The 20,497-nt window shown below is 33.5% G+C and overlaps 1 protein-coding gene across 1 annotated transcript; it reads right to left on the bottom strand.

Moving 5' to 3' along the window:
- Positions 1 to 15,826: 15,826 nt before the first annotated feature.
- On the bottom strand, positions 15,827 to 20,494 carry LOC134235177 (uncharacterized). Its single transcript, XM_062717279.1, has 3 exons — positions 17,786 to 20,494; positions 16,311 to 16,568; positions 15,827 to 16,051 (listed from the first exon to the last, which is right to left on the bottom strand). The coding sequence occupies exons 1-3, from the start codon at positions 20,492 to 20,494 to the stop codon at positions 15,827 to 15,829; spliced, it is 3,192 nt and encodes a 1,063-aa protein (XP_062573263.1).
- Positions 20,495 to 20,497: the final 3 nt, after the last annotated feature.

Raw genomic sequence — 20,497 nt, 5'->3', positions numbered from 1 at the left:
TATATGACGTCACATGACGTTAACCCGGGAACAGAGCCTCTGGTCTGCTATGGGAACGGGTATGGGAGATGTTTAGTAGAGATACGGGTACATTTTATGGTAAACTGTTTACATCCGGGTATTCAAACAATTTACTTATAGCATAATTTAAACATATACGTAATGGTAATTAAAATTTGTTTTTAATTACATGCTGTGGATTCTAGTGAGGTTTTAAAACATTAACCCCGTACACAAGGGTATATAATTAAACAATTTATTCATAACATTCTTTCATTTTTTGCCTTAAGCAAGTCTAAATTTTAAACTTTTAGATAATAAAAACACTTCATATTAAATCTGGAAAATATAATTCTGAAGTGTATCAAAGATATAGGTCTTTTTTAAAAAATAATTTGCTTGTGCATTCTGCTTAAGTTCATCTCAGAGGTTTATTTGCATTTCGTGCCAATGTTTTAACATTTGGCGACAAGCAAAGACTAATTCTTGATAATTAGACATCAGTGACGTATCAGAACTGGAATCCTAACGACGATGGTGAGACAGCAGTTGACCCAATCTTTGGCCTCCCTTTGACTTATCATAACGACGGTAAGTGGCGCTGGGTGACTGAGAGAAACTACACGTACTATACAGGAGAAGACGGACTAAAACTCCCCTTTATTTGTGAGGATTTTCCATTTTATTTGGAGCCTGAAGAAATAAAAATTTGCATAATGTTTCATTCTCTTTGAATTAAAATAAACATTTGCACCCATTATATTTTTTTTATTGTATTAAACATAGTGTAAAATGTTTTGGATAATTAAAAGGAGTCTTCTCAAGTTTATGTAGTATATTCGTACCCTCGGAAGAGATCTATATTTATCCTCATTATTTAAAATAAGCTATGAATAGCATGTAGATGGAGACAGGATGTAGGTTATATTGTGGTGTCTCGTTATCTTCGCAAGAAAACTTACAACTCAGATCTCTTCTCACTATGCATATACATTTTTTAGAAAAAAAACTGACAAAGTTCTTTTTTATTAATTTCTATGCACTTGTAATCCAAGAATCGGGTCAGATATATCTTGTTCTGACGGTCGGTCCATCTGTCTGTATTTTTTTTCTGATTGATCTCTAAGTGTGTAAATATATTAGTCATGGCTATAACATTTGATTGGTTTCAGGTATGGATTTCATATTTCACAGGTGTATGTTATATGTAAGGACCTTTACATGGGTTCAAATATTTTATTTGACATTTTGTCCTTCATTTTGGAATTTGACACTTTTGGGAAATTTTTCTAAATTTAAACTTTGGTCATATGAGCTATGGCTTTCATATTTCAGTGATGTACTCCATGTGTAAGAACATTTCTTTGGTACAAGTATTTTCACATTTTGACTTTGATCTTTACGTTTGGTTCACTTTTGAAGAAATATTCAAAAATTTAATATATAATAACTATAACTAATGAATGGCTAAATGAAGTGATATCATACTCTTCAAACTCATTTGATTGACAAGACCTTCTCCTGCATACCAGCAGAAATGACCTTTGACCTTGAACTTGGATTTTAAACAACTTTTTAAGAGTCATTCTCTGTAAGCATCAAAATGGGCTTGAAATTGATTCTCATGGATTTTGTCGAAACTTGGTGATATAATTACATTATAAGCCAGATTTGAAAAAAAAAAATATTATTGAAAGTGATAAATTCGTTTTGTTTCCATGGCGACCAGCTGACCTGGTTTTTCACATGGATGGAAAATACCTAAAATGACATTTCTTCCCATTAGTGTAAATTCAATTGATAAAAGGGATTATTATCACTTTTTTCCCTCGAAATAATTGGTCATTTGTATTTTTTAACCAAAAAAAAAAAAAAAAAAATGAAGAAAAAATTGGACCTGTCGTTTTATGCCAAATAATATATAAAGAAATGCTTTTAAAAAAGGGGGGTTGAACATAACGATGTACACAAAAAACACAGGCGGTAGTGGAATATTCTGATGCTTTGAATTTTACCTTAAACAATTATGAAGAACATATTTGAAAAAAAATGGAGAGGTATTGTTTACTTTAAGAACATAAATTGATTGTAATGTTTGTAAAAATCTCCAAATTTACACACACATTTTTTCAATAGATATATCCCTTTTCGGAAATGAAAATGAAAGTACACAGCAGAAAACGACTTTGAGGGGTAAATCCTGTCTGTTTTAGATATTTTCAGGATTTTTAAATGTAATCCAACTTGTGCAGTATTATCCATAGTTAAGGCTTTACTGTGTTTGAGAGATATACATGTGTGCGTATAGATGTGATAAAGTTTGAAAATGGATTGCACTGTTACAACTCACTTTGAAAAATTACGCACTTTGAAAAAAAAATTCAAAGTCCGTTAATTTTGGGACCAAATCAACACACTTTGAAAAAATAAATTTTTTTCAAAGTGCGTTAAAATCGACCATATTAATGCACTTTGAAAAAATTGTGTATGATCGATATTCTTGCAAATCTTAGGCATGCCAAATAATTGAACTTGATGGATAACTTTTCAGCGTTAAGTTCACTTAAGGATGTGAAAGTGAGCGATTTTTGATTTTTCAGTCTAATCTTTAAAAATCATTTCTCTCTTTAATGTTAACTGTTCAAATGTTTCCACTTTGCATGAATTTTATGTAACCTAATATTTATTGAAAGTTTTCAACGTCATATGCAAATGAATTTCTTTGGGTGTAGCAAAGGCATCGGTACCGGGAGGGGGCTTATGCACTCAAATATTTTGCAAAGATATACGTACATGTAATATGGGCATTAAATATTGTATCTTACCTTGGGGGGAATTCCATGTTTAATTTGCAAATTTGCAATCGACGACTATGTATAAGAATAAATAGTTGGGCTGAGACACCTTCTACTTGTCTTCTCCATGTTCTTAATGCGATTAAATTAATACATATAAACTAAAAAAGTTTTTTCGAAAGAAATAATTATTACAATCAATTTTTCGTACGTAGAACATCGTCTTCCGTATCGAATCAGCTGAGATATATATACTCCGTATGCAGGTGATGAAGGTATATTGCTGCATAAGTAAGGGAAGGTGGCGATAGAAAAGTTAAAGTCATCACGTTTATCATATAGCTTGGTTGTTAGATTACCATTAGTGTCTTTTTCAAGTAAGATATCCAAGTATGAAACAGAAGTGTCGGACTCTGTGGTATCTTTTATCTCAAGCTCACCAGGATATATCGTATATCAGATGTTTATGAAAATTATATAAATCATATATTGATAAAAATTATATATGTTAACCAAATTAAACTAAAAGAATTCAGTATATGACAAAAGCTAAATACTTCATAACATCTTTTTAATTGTGTGCATGAAAACAAGGAGGGGGAGGGGGGGGGGCTAAAAAGTTATTGTCATGCAAGATATTTCAGCTGTACCAATTGATAATCTACTGTAGAGTCCTCAATATAATGTAGAGTCCTCAATATACCCGTGGAATTAATTATCGCGTAATTTCACGAGAAGAACAACACGCAAAATAAAATTACCCGCCTTTATTAATATGGAATTGAAATCTATGTAAAATCTCTTGATCAACCGTCCATTCGCAAAACACTAATCTAGCAGTTTGACGTTGAAAAGCCCGATCGCGATAATAACTACTTACAAAAAATAACGAATCTAGAGTATTTTTTCATACATTTTTTTTTTCAAATATTATGTTTATTTATTTTATTTATTCTTTTTTTTTAACATGTTGACCTTATAAAATCGCATACTGTGCTAAAATTTCAAGCTTCTTCAATGAATACTTGCTGAGAAAACTGCAACCAAAAATTTGTTACGTACAGACACACAGGCAGCCATACAGACGGACGGACTTCACACACAAAGGTAAATCAGTATATCTCCCTCCCCTTCGTAGCGGTGGTGTAATAATTCCTCACTGAAGGAACAGCAAAAGATCATTTCAACAACACCAAAAAACAAGTTGAATCGAGTAGGGGTGGGAGTGGTTTTTTTTTTGTTTATGTGCTTGTCCTATTTCAAATAAAAAGTGCATGTACATGGTAAAACGTGTATATGTTTCAATTAATAAAGCAACTTGCTTCAAAAAGATCAGTCTTAATTTTATGTAGGTATTTATTTTTCATGAAAACAAACCCTGCTGCAGTAATTCAGATATATGTGATCAGTTTAAGTTTAAATTCATATGTTTTTGTCCTGGTAAATAAATTAATTAGAAGTATAATCAAACATTGGTGGCAGTGCTATGGATTTTGTATACGGGTGCATCAATAATTATTTGGATCATTCCTGAATTAGTTGGTTACCATAGCAACTTTTTTTTTTAAATTATGAATTTCATTTTCATGTTAGTGAAATGACAATGTTAATGGGATTTATTTTATTGCAATAGGGCAGTAGATTTTGTATATTATACATATCAATGAAAAGGAACTGTTGGCTGCCATAGCAACCATTTTTAAATAAATCATGAATTACTGTTTTGATATTTAGTGAAATTAATACAATTAAATTCAATTTATTTCATTGAAAAAGGAAAAATAATCAAGAATTACTTCAAGCTATCATATTATTTGCTGTATTCTTGTCAGTATCATAAACATTGTGGTAGCAAGCATTATTTTACTTCTACCGTAATTACTCTATATAAAATAAATATCATAAAACTGTCTATTTCAAAGAGAAGAGATTATTACACTCATCTGAAGACTACTCCCTGGAAAATCAGAGCTACTCCTTGTGACTACTACCTCAAGAATATTCATTAGTAATTTAAACCAATCAAAGTGTCCAGTGGGCGGAGCGTTCAAGGAATCTCGAGTCTGTGACGTCAAGCTATTAGCAATGTAATTATGACGTCAAAACATTTCGACATGCGATGTCAAAATTATACTTGAATTCTAACAAAATAAAGACAACGATAATCATTTTATTCTTCGAAATGTCAGTGAAAAAACTTTTTAAAAAAATTTTAAAAACATATTTTTAGCATAAAGGTCACAGTGAAGGTCACAAGGTCATTTATCTTGGTGTCATTTGAAAGAAATTGATTTGTGAAGTATGCATACAAAATATGAAGTCTCTATCTTTTATCGTTCAAAAGTTGTGGTGAAGGTTCAAAAAAGTTATTTTTAGCATATAAGATACAGTCAGGTCACAAGGTCATTGAACTTGGTGTAGTGTAAAAGGGCTTTATTGGTGAAGTATGCATGCCAAATATTAGGTCTCTATCTTTCTTTGTTCAAAAGTTATTGCGAAGGTTAAAGTTTGCCGTCAAAAAAGCTATATTTAGCGTATAGGCCACAGTCAAGGTCACAAGTCATTGACCATGGTGTCTTTTAGGAAGGCTTAATAAGTGTTGTATGTATACCAAGTCTCCATCTTCTATGGTTCAAAAGTTATAGCAAAGGTTAAAGTTTGAAAAAAACCTCTATTTTTAACATATAGGTCACAATCAAGGTCACAAGGTCATTGATCTTGGTGTCATTTGAAAGAGCTTCATTAGTGGAGTTGGCATAGCAAATATAAAGTCTCTAACGTTCATGGTTCAAAAGTTAAGGCGAAGGTCAAAGTTTGCAGACAAACAGACAAACAGACAGACAGGACAAAAACAATATACGCCTCCGATCTTTCGATCCGGGCGCATAATAATTTAATTGTTTTAGGATACGATGCATACAATGTGTTAAACCGCATGCATATGTTATTATGCCTCTACAGTTTTTTTTCAAATGTAGGAATATCTGGTAAAAAAAAAATTAAATCATGTATGATTGTTTCGGTATAATAAAAAAGTTGTGGAATGGAAACTCGGGAAATAAGGAAGTATTCCAAACTTTTTGGCTACCATAGCAACGTGATTTAAGACATTTGTATGTTTATTTATTTTTTTAATGTACATACGTGAAATAACAAATATAATAAGTGTTATCTATTGAATTGAAGAAATTAAATCATGCACTGAGAGCACAGATTCTGCATAATGATTACGTCAATAGCTATAGTGATTTTCCCTGACTTTTTGGTTACTATAATTACGCATTGTTTTTGTCTAATTTATGAACTTGAATTTTTTATCATAATATTTTAAAATGATGAGGATTATTAGTGTAATTTGTTTTACTTTTGATTTGTGAAAGCTATAATGTACAAAAAGAAACCAAATGTTGAATCTACAAATTAATACAAATTCTCCGTAGCAACCATTTCCGTTTTAATTTTTTTTTATTTTTAGAAATAACACTATGCTAGAAATTTTATATTCTGTTGAGTAAGGAATGAACTTTTCAGTGATGGTAGTTGTTTGTAATGGATTGCCGGCGTTTTCTTGCTATTATGCTTAGAAAATGCCAAACATTTGGTATTTCTTCAAATATGTTAATTTTTTTTAAATTCACACTTTTTGACTGAAAGACAACTCTTTCATGACCTACTACTGAATAATTTTATCAGTTGTGGTAGTTACTCCAACAAATAGTTGATCAGAGTATGCAAAAAAGAATATGTGAAAAACATATGTAATATGTAAAAATAAAATGAAATTTATATGAAGATGGTATACTTTCATTAGGTTGCTCTGTATTTTTGGGCTTAAAATGATGGTTTTGATTTCCATGGCAACCAGGACTCAAAATTAAAAAAAAAAAAGACCCCCAAAATGTTCTATACATGGTGTTTCTACATTACATGCAAAAAATCAGCCGAATATGTGATGTATTATTTCTGACTTTTTTTTCTAAATTCTTTGATTCTTAGAGAGAATGATTCTTGAAAACTTTAACCTTGGCCGTGGCTCCTGAAATGGTAAGTGTTTGGGGATTACTATTTTACCGGTTTATTTCTCTGGAAAACCAATATTTTGTTTTATCCTTTTACTTGATTCTCAGACTTTGACCTTATTTTGTAAAAGCTTTGATTTTGTGACTTTTCTCAAGTTTATTTGGAGCCAGAAGAGTGATTTGTTACATAATGTTTCATTCTCTTTACATTAAAATAAACATTTGCAACCAATTTTTTAAAAATATTTTCATTAAGTACAGTGTAAAATGTTGTAAATTATCTAAAACTGTCATTTTGAGTTAATCTAGTGAATTCCTTTCCTCGGAGGAGATCTAGATTCATCTTCATGATTTAAAAAATACTATTCATAGCTTCTCGTTATCTTCACAAGGAAACTTATAACTCTGATCGCCTCTCACCATACGTATATGTTTCTTAAGCACAAAGTGCTTTTTTATTAATTCTTCTGCACTTGTAATCCAAAAATTAGCGCCAAATATATTTTGTTCTGAGGGTTTGTCCGTCTGTCTGTTTGTGATTTTTTTTTTTTATTTATCTGTAATGCCTAGGTCACATTTAACCCGATGGTCGGGCAAATAAATTTTTCTTGTCTTGTTGGCTGAAAGAACATGATCGGCAGACACAGTATCGAGCAGTCACATTATTTCCTGGGAAACCGATGACTTGGATAAATAATAGCATAGATCTATATTCAGATAGGTGACGTGAGTAATGTTTGCAAGGCAAAGTGATAGATTCTTATAAAAATGTGAATCAATGTTGAAAATGTGTGCAAAATTTTGTATGGAATTGCATAAAACGACAAATAGTGCAGATCTAAGCAGCAAATAATACTTAAGATTTTTTTTTGTATCTTTCGGATTATTTATTTATTTTGTTTCCGTTCAAATTATATATATCAATTCATGCCTCAAAATTTTGATTGTGTTATGTATTCTTAATAGGTTGAATATTCAAGTCAGCTTATCATCGAGCTCTCAGCTACACAGTCCACAAGAGGAGGTAGATAATTCTGTGGAGAATTTCAGTAAGATATTGTGTGATATCATGACACCTTTTTGTAAAGTCACTGACGGTCTTGTACAAACAGATCCGAAAATAAGTAATGATAAACCCTGGTTTAATGACATCTGTAAGTCTAAATATAAAGACTATAAAGAAAGTCTACACATATTTAATACAAAGAAATGTTCTGTGAACAGAAACTCACTTTGTGATAAGAGACGTGATTTTAAAAAAAAAACTGCAAAGAAATATAGGCAAATCTATGAAAGAAACCAGGGAAATAACATGGAATATTTAAGAAAGCATAACCCAAGACAATTTTTTAAGTTATTTTAGAATAAGAAAAAACTAGATAATGATATAACAGCAGATCAATTTTTTGAACATTTTAAGAGTGTTTTTGAGAACAAGAACGAATCTAACGTTGCTGACGACAGTGTTAAACACCACTCAGCCTCGTGTTATGTGGAACTAGATACTTTTATATCGGAATAAGAAGTCGAGAAAGCAATTTTGAAAGTCAAATGTAACAAGAGTAACGCAGATGATGGTGTAATTAATGATTTTTTTTATTAAATGTAAAGAAGTTATGATTCCTATTCTATGTAAATTATTTAACAAAATTTTTGATTCTGGTATGTATCCAAATAGCTGGTCAAAGGGATGTATTGTACCAATTTTCAAAAAGGGCGAATTACATGACCCAAATAATTACAGAGGCATAACTTTGGTTAGCTGTCTAGTGAAACTATTTACGTGTATTTTGAATAATAGATTGTTAGAATGGGACCAAAAATATAATATTATTACAGACGCTCAGTTTGGTTTTAAGCCAGGTGCAAGAACAATTGACGCTGTTTTTATTTTACACTATTTAGTTAACAAGACATTGAGAAAAAACAAGAGATTATATTGTTGCTTTGTAGATTATTCAAAAGATTTTGATTTAATTGACAGATCTAAGTTATGGTACAAGATACAAACAGAGGGTATACAAGGACAATGTTTTGTATTATTAAGTCGTTATATAAGAATGTTAGAGCCTGTATAGAACGCCAAGGTACATTGACTGACACATTTCGTATATATGCGGCTGTTCTGCAGGGGGAAATATTATCGCCTGTATTATTTTCCATGTATCTAAATGATTTTGAACGACATTTATTGAAAATAATTGTGCTTCAGTTGAACTTCAAATGATTAATTTGATTCTAATAATGTATGCAGATGATACAGTTTTAATAGCGGAATCAGTTGAAAGTTTACAAGAAATGTTAAACACTCTGTATAGCTAAACAAAAGAATGGAATTTCACGGTAATTGTTCAAAAAACAAAAATTGTAGTTTTTAGAAATGGAAAGTATGTAAGAGATGAAGAAAAATGAACATATAATGGTAAAAATGTGGAAGTTGTAAATCAATTCAATTATTTAGGATTATTATTTAACTATAATGGTAAATTCTTATCTACACAGAAGCACTGTGCAACACAAGGTAACAAGGCATTGTTTAGTATTTATAGTAAGATGAAAGATTTAAATTTCAATGTTGAGACTCAGATCAATATTTTTGATACTTATGTTAAAAGTTATGCTATGGAGCTGAAATTTGGGGTTTTCATAAAGGACGAGATGTTGAAAGAGTACATATTAATTTTTGTAAAAGAATACTTGGTGTAAGAAAAAATACGTGTAATAGTGCTGTTTATTATGAGTTAGGTAAAATACCACTAGATATATACAGAAAGCGCAGAATATTAAAATATTGGTTAAAATTAAGTAAAGGAATAATTGTCTTTTGAGTGCATGTGATCAAGATATGGTAGAGAAAAAAAAATCTCTGGGTTATGAGTATAAAGAACGAAATGTGCACTCTAGGTTTAGCTGACTTGTTTCATAGTAATCAAAAAGATAGCATTTTATTAGACATAACATACAATAGAATGTGTGACGTTTTTAAACAGAAGGCTATATCTGATATGTAAATCACCAAAATGTATGTTATATAAGCATTTAGTTGATTATTTTTGTTTACAAGGTTATTTAAAGAAACCCATCCATGTAAAATATAGAAAAGAAATTTCATGTCTAAGACTTTCAGTACATAATTTAAAGATTGAAACTGGAAGATACGAGAACTAAATAAGGAGTGATAGGAAATGTGTTCTGTGTAATTTAAATGATATTGAAGATGAATTTCATTTTTTATTCATTTGTCCAGTTTTGCACGATTTAAGAAACAAGTTCATCAAACATTACAACTCCCGAAGACCAAGTGTCTTCAAGTTAATACAATTGTTCTGTAGTACAAATTCCAAAGATGTAAGTCAGTTAGGGAAATATATATATCATGCTAATAAATTACGAATGGAATGTTTAAATCAATTAGCTATATAATAAAATGTATGTATTACTAGTTGGTGTTATTGTACTATTATGTAATTGATAAATACAATGTTGTACTTATGATGCTTATGGGATGTACGTCCCACGGAATAAAGAACTGAACTGAACTGTCTTGAGCTACAGTTTGATTTTAACCGTCGGCCGAAATTTTAAACATCCTTATTGTCCAACGACGGACAACCGACTGCCGATGGTCGGACGATGATCGAAGGTTGGTCGACGGATAACTTCAGTTGACGAAATCGGCCACCGACGCCTAAAAAATTATAATTTGGACCGATGGACACAACATTGGTCGGCAGACATAAAAAGAGGTCGAAATCGGCCAAGACAATCCGAAGAATCCCATTTTTGCTTCAAAACCCGTCCGGCGCTGGTCGTTTTGGAAATGTAACTGAGGTTTTAGCGGGTAAATATATTAGCTTTGACTAATATGAAAGGACCTTTCCATGGGTTTACATACTTTCTTTTGATATTTTGACCCTAATTTTGGGATTTGAGCCTAGGTCATTTGAGCTATGGCTGTGATATTTCACCGGTGTATTCCATGTGTAAGAACTTTTTCTTTCGTGCAAGTATGTAGACAAGTGCAAATATAATATTTCCAATTTTATCAGAACGTAATTTTTATTATGTTTTGGAGCTGAGGCTGACGTCATTACTCGTCACGCTGCAGCCAGATCTACATCTCGAAGTGAACCGCAGACCTTAGCATTTTGTATTTTTGATATACTACAGTATCCAGGTGTGTACGAGGGTCGTTCAATAAATAATGCAACATGTCATCTAAAAGTACGAAAAGTACGTAATACATATTCTTAATAATTTCAATCCCTAAAGGCATTCCCTGTTACCAGTTACATGTGTCTCAAGTCTTTAAATCCATGAACAGAAATCCTCAGCATACTCATCTTTAGGGGTGCCCCAAAGACACTGAGGAATATCATTTCCCATGACATATCTAACATTGTACAATCTTCCTTTGATTGTTTTCATGTGTTTTGGGGACGAAAAGATCTCACAGTGGCTGCGATTAAACTAATATGGTTCATTGAAAAGTCTTGTATACTTTCTTTTCTTCAAAATTTTATTTTTTCTGTAAGAGTATATCCAGCTGCATTGTGAAGCACAGGAAAAATACCATTGTCACCGAATTTTAGACTTCCTTTGCAAAAAATCTGTTCAACTTTCCTTTATGCGATTTGAAGATAAAACTAACTATTACTAGTCCTGCATTTGGATGCATGTTCATGTTTTAATGGACTACTTTAGATACATGAAAACTAATAAAACATGTTTGCAGCCATTACTTCTCTTTATCCTAATTAAATGACACCCTTTTCTTAGATTCCTCATTTTTTATCATTAATCATATTTTACGACTATAATAAGATCACCAATGTTTCGTCATACATTAAGCAAGTTTATCAATTCTTCAATTTTGTTTAAAAATGTGTTTTTAAGTACACCGTATGCACATTTAACGAATGTTCTCTCTTAGAGGGCATCTGTCTGATTGAAATATTGTTATATGTTGTTCCTTTGTCTGAATTCTACAAAATGCTGTGACGATTTAATGTCAAGTATTTTAACAATGTCTTTCCATGTAAATATAGCATTTTCAAATTACATGTGGCACATAAAGTCGATATTTCGTGATGTCCCAACACATTTCAATTGACCATATTGACTGTTATATTTGAACCATTATTTTTTTCTTCTGAATTATTGAATCTATCTGAAAAGTATACAGCCTTAAAGATTATTTTTTAAACTTATAAAAATTTTATCTGAAATATGAGGTTTGCGGCAATTTATGTAAAAAGCGCAGTTTTTAAATACGCACTTATTTTCATCTACTTGGCGGAGATCATTTATAAACCGTTTTCAGCTCAGTGTAGTGACCATGCTTACTTTAAAAATGAATTTCTATGCGAAGACACAATGAAAATTCGTGGGGTTTTCTGTATTTAGTAGATCTTAAATAGAACTTTTCAAATATGAAAAAATCAAATCAAATGCCTCAACATCTATTATGATATACTGAGTATTGCATTACTTATTGAACGACCCTCATATTATGTATTTTTGCTAATTGTTACCTAGTGTGGATTTATGTAAATCATTATAATTATGCATGTCTTAGAATTTCTTGATTTGTACATGAGTTGTGTATTCGGTGAACTTATTTCCCGCCAGACGCTACATGTGCGCTAGTTTAGGAGATCATGCAGATCGATAGAATTTATAGAATTATTAAGTAGGTAATAATGTGATATGCTTCTTGATCATACTTATGCATAATAATGAGGTTTTTTCAACTTTATTTCTCACTTTAGTGTAATAAACGTGACCTTGTGAAATTCGTATGTAGTATTCCGGAATTACGGATTCCTAAGTTCGGAACTAGGTCTAGGTTTTACTTTTACTTTTAGTAGGCGATATGTGATTCCTGTTTGTTTGTTTGTTTACCGATTAATTGTTTTCATTTGTATGCATTTAATAGTGATTCAAGGTAAATTGAACATGGAGAACAGATTGTATGTATAAGATTTCATGATGTAGCAAATGTTCAATGACTTCTAAACATTTTAATGTCATTTCTGTTCATAATGATAAGGGAATAACTTATCTTTGTTAACTTTGACTTGTGACCCTGACATATGATATATCAGGTTGATGGTAAAGATGTTGACGCATAAGTCTATTACTTTTCTTGGCTGATTCACGTACATGTAGAAGTCTGTTATTTGGTAACGGCTATGTATATTATTATTTAATAAGAGCCAAGCTAGGTATAAGGGCAGTTGTTTCTTTATAGAAGTCAATATCTGTGTCATATTAAGTTGACCAGTTTAATCATATTAGTGTTTACAATTTATTGTGAGCACGTATTAGTACAATGTGTTATATTTAGTGTAGGTCTCACTATATACGCTTGTATGTGACTTTAGTATTAAGTAGTTTGATAGTTATATAGATGAACTACTAAGTTTATTAAAGATAACATGAACCATCATTCAGTATATACTCTTTGAACATACTTTATAACTGTACTTTATATTATTGTACTTTGTTCTTTGCAGATATCACTGCTGCCTTTTGGTTTTACTGAATTACTAAATAAATTAGTGAACCTAAACAAAGTCTTGTCGCTTGGCTTCAAATGGCGTCGCCTGTAGGATACCAGACGGTTGGATACCTCATGGTATGATTGCTCATGATTGTATACCAAGGACTCTAGAGGCAGTACTGATTGTGCGTTACACCGACCATTTTGACATTTTTACTTTGAACTTAAAGTTTGACTAATATTTAAAGAAATTTTCAAAATTTTAATCTGAGCCATATATAGCTATTAACAGATAGGTCGAGTGTCATCATACTCCCATAGCTTATTTTTGACAAGACATTCTATTGAGTACCAGCCGCAATGACCTTTGACCTTTAACTTAACTGGATTTGACCAACCTTTCAAAAAAATTAACTTTTGCCGTATCTCCTGGATATTTAGTGCTTGGGGTTTACTATTTTATAATTACCGGTTTATTTCTTGTTGTTAGAGCTTTTCTTGAATACCGACATTTTACTTGGACCACAGACTTTTCCTTCTTTTGAAAAACGTTGGTCAGAAGTTTCGAATGGCTGATTCCGCGACATTTATTTTTTGCCTGTGTAATCTTTGTGAAATTCTTTTGGGCATCATTAACATCAGTATTATTGACTCCTTGACCTTGTCCAGTTTGACCTACTTTTGAAAATCTCTAGCTTTGGTAATAATTATTGATCTGTTGCCGCTTTTATGTTTTTTGTTCCTCGAAGGTGTGCTCATTGTGAGGAACTTTTCTTTTGGTACGAAGAATAATTTTTTCTTGACCTACAACATTCATCATAAGCTGCATTACGAGAGCATTATGTTTCACAAACACATCTTGAATTTTTATCCTTAGCTCCTCAAACTTTTAATATTTATATAACTACAAAAATCCAAGCCGTAGTATATATATATTTTTTTGATATATATAAACCAATAATGTCAGATCGCATAAAATAGAATGAATTGTTTGAACGCACATATCGATGTTTAGTTGTGTCATTACTTAAACATTGAATCTTTTTTTAAAGATGTAGTCTCATAATTGCAAAGTTATTTGCAAACATATTGATTAATGTTAGCTCGCTAAGTTCAATTTGCAGAGACAGTTGCAGATAAAAGATAACATCTTTCAAAAATAATAAATCAATGCTTATTTTCTTTTTTTCTAACTCCTTGTCTTGTTTTGCAAATTTGATTTCTTTAAAGTACTTGAATTATCTCTAACCTAAATAACAATAAATCTAAATGATTCAAATTTTGATTTTCGTTTATGACATTGCTCTTGCACGGTATTTAACCTTTGTGACGTCAGAATAAAACGCATATTACACATATTAACCTTTTCAACCCCGATCTGTGTTTTGGCCTTTTGAAATTAAAAACAAATTAGAATACCGATATAAGTCTGCTATAACGTATTTTGTGGATTGTGGAAATATCTATCTTTTTCTTTTTTTAAATTATTACATTGTACCTGTAGCAATAAAAGATATTGATCTTCAGAAAATGTGTTTTTCTTTTACTTTCATAATTTCATACTCTCATAATCTAGTATCATTGAGGATCTAGTATCATTGCGTTTCTTGCAACACCTAAAATTCAAGCAAAATAAACATATTTATGGTATGATTAGATTTGTTGAAAGAAATATTCAGTACATCTCACTTCAACTATTTAGTTTATTTTCTCCATGATATTAAAAAATAACAAAAATTTCAATTTAAGCGGTTTTTATTAGATTAATGGATAATAAATGCTCATACATTCAAAATACTGCATGGATAGAAAAAGATGTGGATATGTTTTTGGAGAAGCATAATTCTAGATGTATTGTACTACAAAACAAATATAAATATACCTATGCTTTTTTATAAGCATCTTAATATCTTTAATACAATAAAACTTGTGTTATCCGACATGCGCGGGGAACAGATTACAAATGTATATGACGGAATAAAGAAGGTGTAGTATTGCAGCGTGTAAAGATCATTGACATAAGTATAAATGAGAAATAAAATTAAATGGCTGAAATCACAGTAAAAAAGTATTACACTTGTGTCGGATAAAACAGGTTCCACTGTAATAGGTTTATTATCCGTCCAAACATCTTCATTTATCAGTGTTTGTGAATAGAAATATTTCTACTTTCAAATTTATTACAACACACATGAAGTACATCTTTTACTGAATGCATTTAGTATCACTTTACAGAATAGTTCAATCCCCTCTACCTTTACCGAAAACATATTTGTTTAAATATTTGTTACTTGATGTTAAATATTTCCAAAAAAGAACTCAAAGATAAAAATTAATGTAAAATCTTCTTTTGAGGGTTTGCATAACCCATATATGACCATATATGATCTTTCATCTGTTAAGAAAAATCAATAAATACTTCACATATACATGTATAATAGCATATGTTTTCTATTAAAATAAAACATTTATTACTGAATTTGTCATTAGGATTTAATGAGGTTGACTTAGTTACGTTTGACCATCATTAACGTCCTCTTTAATGGTATTCCACGTACTGTAGGGGCCCACGGAGCGTTAAGGAAGGCTCTGTTACAGCGGATAAACCACCAGTCACCTCTGTAGTCAGCAGCACAGTTATTATCACTCCACCTGTCATTGTCTCTGTCTGGGGTACTGAAGTACATCCCAGACGGATCATTGCTTCTCAAGCTGTCTCCTGGAATAAAATACTATAACAATAAAAAAAGACACAACAGTCATCTCCAGTCAATCTGTCGTTATCTCTGTCAGGGGTGGAGACAGATCTGGCTCAACTAGGATATATGGATAAGTAGTCCCGGTAAAAATATTTTCAAACGCCAAATTTGAATTAATGCGCCTTGCTTTATAATCGGATTCATGCGCCAAATTCGAATTAATGCGCGTTGTTGGATAATTAAAAGGAAATTAGAAGAAGTTTTCCAGCAGTTGACACGTCGACGGGTTGACGGGTCGACTAGTTGACAGGTCGACGGGTTGACAAGTCGACTGGTAGACAGGTCGACGGGTTGACTGGTTGACGGGTAGACAGGTCGACGGGTTGAGAGGTCGACTGGTTGACAGGTCGACGGGTAGACAGGTCGACGGCTGGACAGGTCGACTGGTAGACGGGTCGGCGGGTTGACAGGTAGACGGCCTGAAAGGTGGACCGGAAGACAGGTGGACGGGTTGACAGGTCGACGGGTAGACAGGTCGACTGGCTGACCCCTAAGTTGGATAGAGGAATAGCCTTAATCTATCATGTTCGATAACTAACCCTAATCTCCCAGGTGGTTATTAGTGGCTTGGTCAAAAAGGGATACAGTCTATATATACTGGTGATGTCTTTATTAGTTCATGGTTACATCAACGTAAGAACTGTAAAACAAATACAAAATTTATCAGTAATAATTAACAACAAAATCTAAATTACATAAAGTACACAAACATGCACTAGGATGACCCTTTGGTATACATACACATGTAGACTAGAGTTCAATATTCAATAATATCAGCTAATTGACTAGTAATATGTAATATGAATAATATCTATACGTTTAATTTAATTCACTTCTTAATCTCAATAAAATATTACCAGTGACAATCAGGAAATACAACTGTGCCACTTCACTTAAAACATGTAAACAAACTTGGCGCCTTGCCTTACATTACCGTACAAAGGGCAATAACTCTAAGTAAATCATGACACAAAAATTCCATGTGCACAACAAATAATCTCACAACTGATAATTTACATAATAAATCAGTTCTATTTAATCATTAAATTGATATGATATATAAAATACAAATTGCCATGGGACTAATAATTATCAATCAAAATTTCACTACACGTGGGTCAAAATGGCGCCATGTATAAAACCACCCTAGCCATGCTTGTACAAAAAATGCTCTACATACAGAGTAATCGTTATATCTATACTAAATCAGAAACATTAACTAACAAGATCAGGGATGTTAAACAATACTATGAGCATATATAAGATGCATACATAATTGCTAATTACCTTGTTCTCCTGACCAAGTCGCCAAGTTTTAACCTTTGTCGTTCTTTCGTTCACGTTAGGATGTACAAAGATGCTGGGCGGAAATTACGTAATATACAAATAGTAGCAGGACCCAAATATAAGAAGATTGCCTATCCGGAATTTTTACCAAACATTGTTACACATATGTGATTTACAAAAAATATTGCAAATAAAATAGACTCCATTAAAATTATAGTAAAATAAAAATTATGACATTTACACTCCCACCAAAATCAGCATGATTTTAGACATTCAAAGTATCAATAAAGGTGTTAAGCTTGCAATCTACATATCGTCTAGAATACAACATACAACTATAACATAGCAGTTACATTAATTTGCAATGAGTAGCACAAGCTTGTGAACTGTTCTCTCCAGGACTCCAGATTGCATTTTCACCTTGACTCTCCGTACGAGACCATCATCATCTGGGTTGGCTTCGACAACTCTACCGAGAGGCCATTGGTTGCGTGGCAGGTCAACGTCCTTCACCAGAACAATGTCACCTTCCTTGATGTTCCGACGAACTCCATGCCACTTCTGTCGTAAGGTGATCTGAGCCAAGTACTCATGTCTCCAACGGGACCAAAATTGTTCCATAAGGTACTGTACACGTCTCCAACGTTTACGGGCATATATGTCTTCCTTCACGAACTCTCCAGGAGGGGGAAGGGGAGAAGTGGTCTTCCCAGTTAAGATGTGGTTCGGAGTAAGCGGCTCCAGTGAGTCTGGGTTGTCTATCTCACTAACCGTTAGTGGGCGACCGTTTACAATAGACATCGCTTCATAGAATACGGTTCTCAGCGAGGAATCATCTAGCCTTCCAGGACAAAGTAATAGTATGGCGTTGAGTATGTTACGGACGGTTCTTATTTGACGTTCCCACACACCTCCTGTATGACTAGCACTGGGCGCGTTAAACACAAATTCACAGTGTTTCTCTGCCAAGAATGAACATATTCTTTCCTTGTTAAGTGCTTTCTGGAACTCATTCTTAGCTCCAATGAAGTTGGTTCCTTGGTCTGAGCGCAACTGTCGCACGGTTCCTCTAATGGCGATAAAACAGCGCAAACCATTGATAAAGGCGTCTGTAGACATGTCATCTAACATCTCAATGTGGATAGCACGAGAGCACATGCAGGTAAATAGTAACCCATATCGTTTTATTTCCTTCCGTCCCTGTTTCACAATAAATGGGCCGAAACAGTCCATACCGCAGTATGTGAAAGGCGGAGATGGTTCCATACGCTCCTTGGGCAAGTCTGCCATTCTCTGTGTCTCTGTCGGTCGTCTCAACTTCCTGCATATAACGCACTGACGTATGTAGCTGGCTACTGTCTTACTTCCTCCTACAATCCAATAACCAAGAGACCGGAGCTTGTTCAGGGTAATTCCTCTTCCTTGATGAAAGGTTTCCTTGTGAGCATGTGAAAGAATCAAGTGCGTGATATGACCATTTCTGGGTAAGATTATTGGGTTCTTGTAAGCATCAGACAGGGTTGCCTTCCTCAGTCGGCCTCCGACTCGAAGTATCCCATCTTGTAGAATAGGCTCTAGGGGTTTCAGGGAGTTAGACTTTGGTAGCCCTTCAGATTTCTCGAGAGCGCTGATAGCATCTTGAAAGGTTTCATGTTGAACGTGCTTGATGATAGTTTGTTCTGCTTGAAGTCTTTCATTCGGATTTGGTGGATAGGTTCCCTTGACACCATTGGAGAGTCTCTGCATTCTGGCAATGAAGGATATCATTTTGGTCCAAGATGAGAATCGAGATAGAATGTCAAGGATACTAGAATGAGCCTTTGTTTTGGTGCATAGAGTTCTTGCAGATCTTACTTCAGGGTCTCCAAGTTGCAACTCTGTTTCAACACCTTTGCTTTCAATGATGGACTGCCATAGTAATGGAGGGCCGGTCAACCATGAAGAATCATTAACTTCAGATGCACGCAGTCCACGCGAGGCGTGATCGGCTGGGTTGCTGGCAGATTCAATGTATAGCCACTGATGAGGTTTTGTTGCATCTCTTATCATCTGTACACGGTTTGCAACAAATACGTGGAACCTGCGAGCCTCGTTGTTGATGTAGCCAAGCACCACTTTAGAGTCTGTCCAAAAGTACTCTCTGTTGATAGGTAGATTCAGCTCCCTCTTCAGAAATAAACTGACCTTCACTGACAATACTGCAGCTGTCAATTCCAAGCGAGGTATCGTTACAACCTTTAGAGGTGCTACTCTTGCCTTTGCGATAACTAAAGCACAATGTACCTTCGTTCCCTTTACAACTCTAAGGTAAGAACACTGTCCATAGCCATTTGTGCTTGCGTCCGAGAAATGATGCAGCTCAAAGGTTATCGGTTTGCCAAAATCACTTGGTATGAGGCATCTTGGGACTTTGATGAGATCAAGGTTCTGTAGATCTTTGATCCAAGCTTCCCATTCAAGTAGTCTGTCTGCGGGTAGAGGGTCATTCCATCCTATGTTACCTTGACACATCTCCTGCAGTATCCGTTTCCCAGTCAGAGTGAAAGGGGAGAGAAATCCCAATGGGTCGAATATTGATGCTACAATGGATAGCATACTGCGCCTAGTAGGAGATGCATTCTGGTCGACAGCTTTGAAGCAAAATGCATCCTCTTCAATGTTCCACTTTATACCAAGTGCTTGTTCCATAGGTAATTGTTCATGTGAAAGGTCTAAGTCTTTAACATCTGCCGCTCTCTCTGATTCAGCAACAGAATTTATTACGTTCTTGTTGTTGGAAATAAATTTGTGTAGACGCAATCCACCATTGGCACACAGAATCTGTGCATCTTGTATCAACTTGATAGCTTCTTCTTCCGTCTCAACACTGGTGAGTCCGTCATCCACATAGAAATTATTCTGCACAAAGAATGATGCAGCTTGAAGTTGCTCTTCTTGGCTTTTGGCTAAGAACTTGAGTCCATAATTAGCACATCCTGGGGAGGAAGCCGCTCCAAACAGGTGTACTCTCATACGATATTCCTTGGGTTCTGCATCCAAGTTTCCATCCTCCCACCATAGGAATCGTAAGAAGTCTCGGTCTGCTTCATGTACAACAAACTGGTGGAACATCTTCTCCACATCACACATGAC

The sequence above is a fragment of the Saccostrea cucullata genome, unplaced genomic scaffold (genome assembly GCF_032062105.1).
Source record: "Saccostrea cucullata isolate Sc308-1 unplaced genomic scaffold, CSIRO_AGI_Scuc_v1 ctg3338, whole genome shotgun sequence".
Classification (NCBI taxonomy): domain Eukaryota; kingdom Metazoa; phylum Mollusca; class Bivalvia; order Ostreida; family Ostreidae; genus Saccostrea; species Saccostrea cuccullata.
This window is presented reverse-complemented; position numbering and strand designations above follow the sequence as displayed.

Excerpts from the sequence above, each read along its gene's own strand:
- LOC134235177 (XM_062717279.1), bottom strand. The coding sequence starts at position 20,494 with ATGTGTGATGTGGAGAAGATGTTCCACCAGTTTGTTGTACATGAAGCA. Across the intron at positions 16,569-17,785 it reads GTCTCGTACGGAGAGTCAAG|GGGTCAGCCAGTCGACCTGT; the intron begins GTGAAAATGCAA and ends TATCCAACTTAG. Across the intron at positions 16,052-16,310 it reads ACCTGTCAACTAGTCGACCC|TATTTTATTCCAGGAGACAG; the intron begins GTCAACCCGTCG and ends TTATTGTTATAG.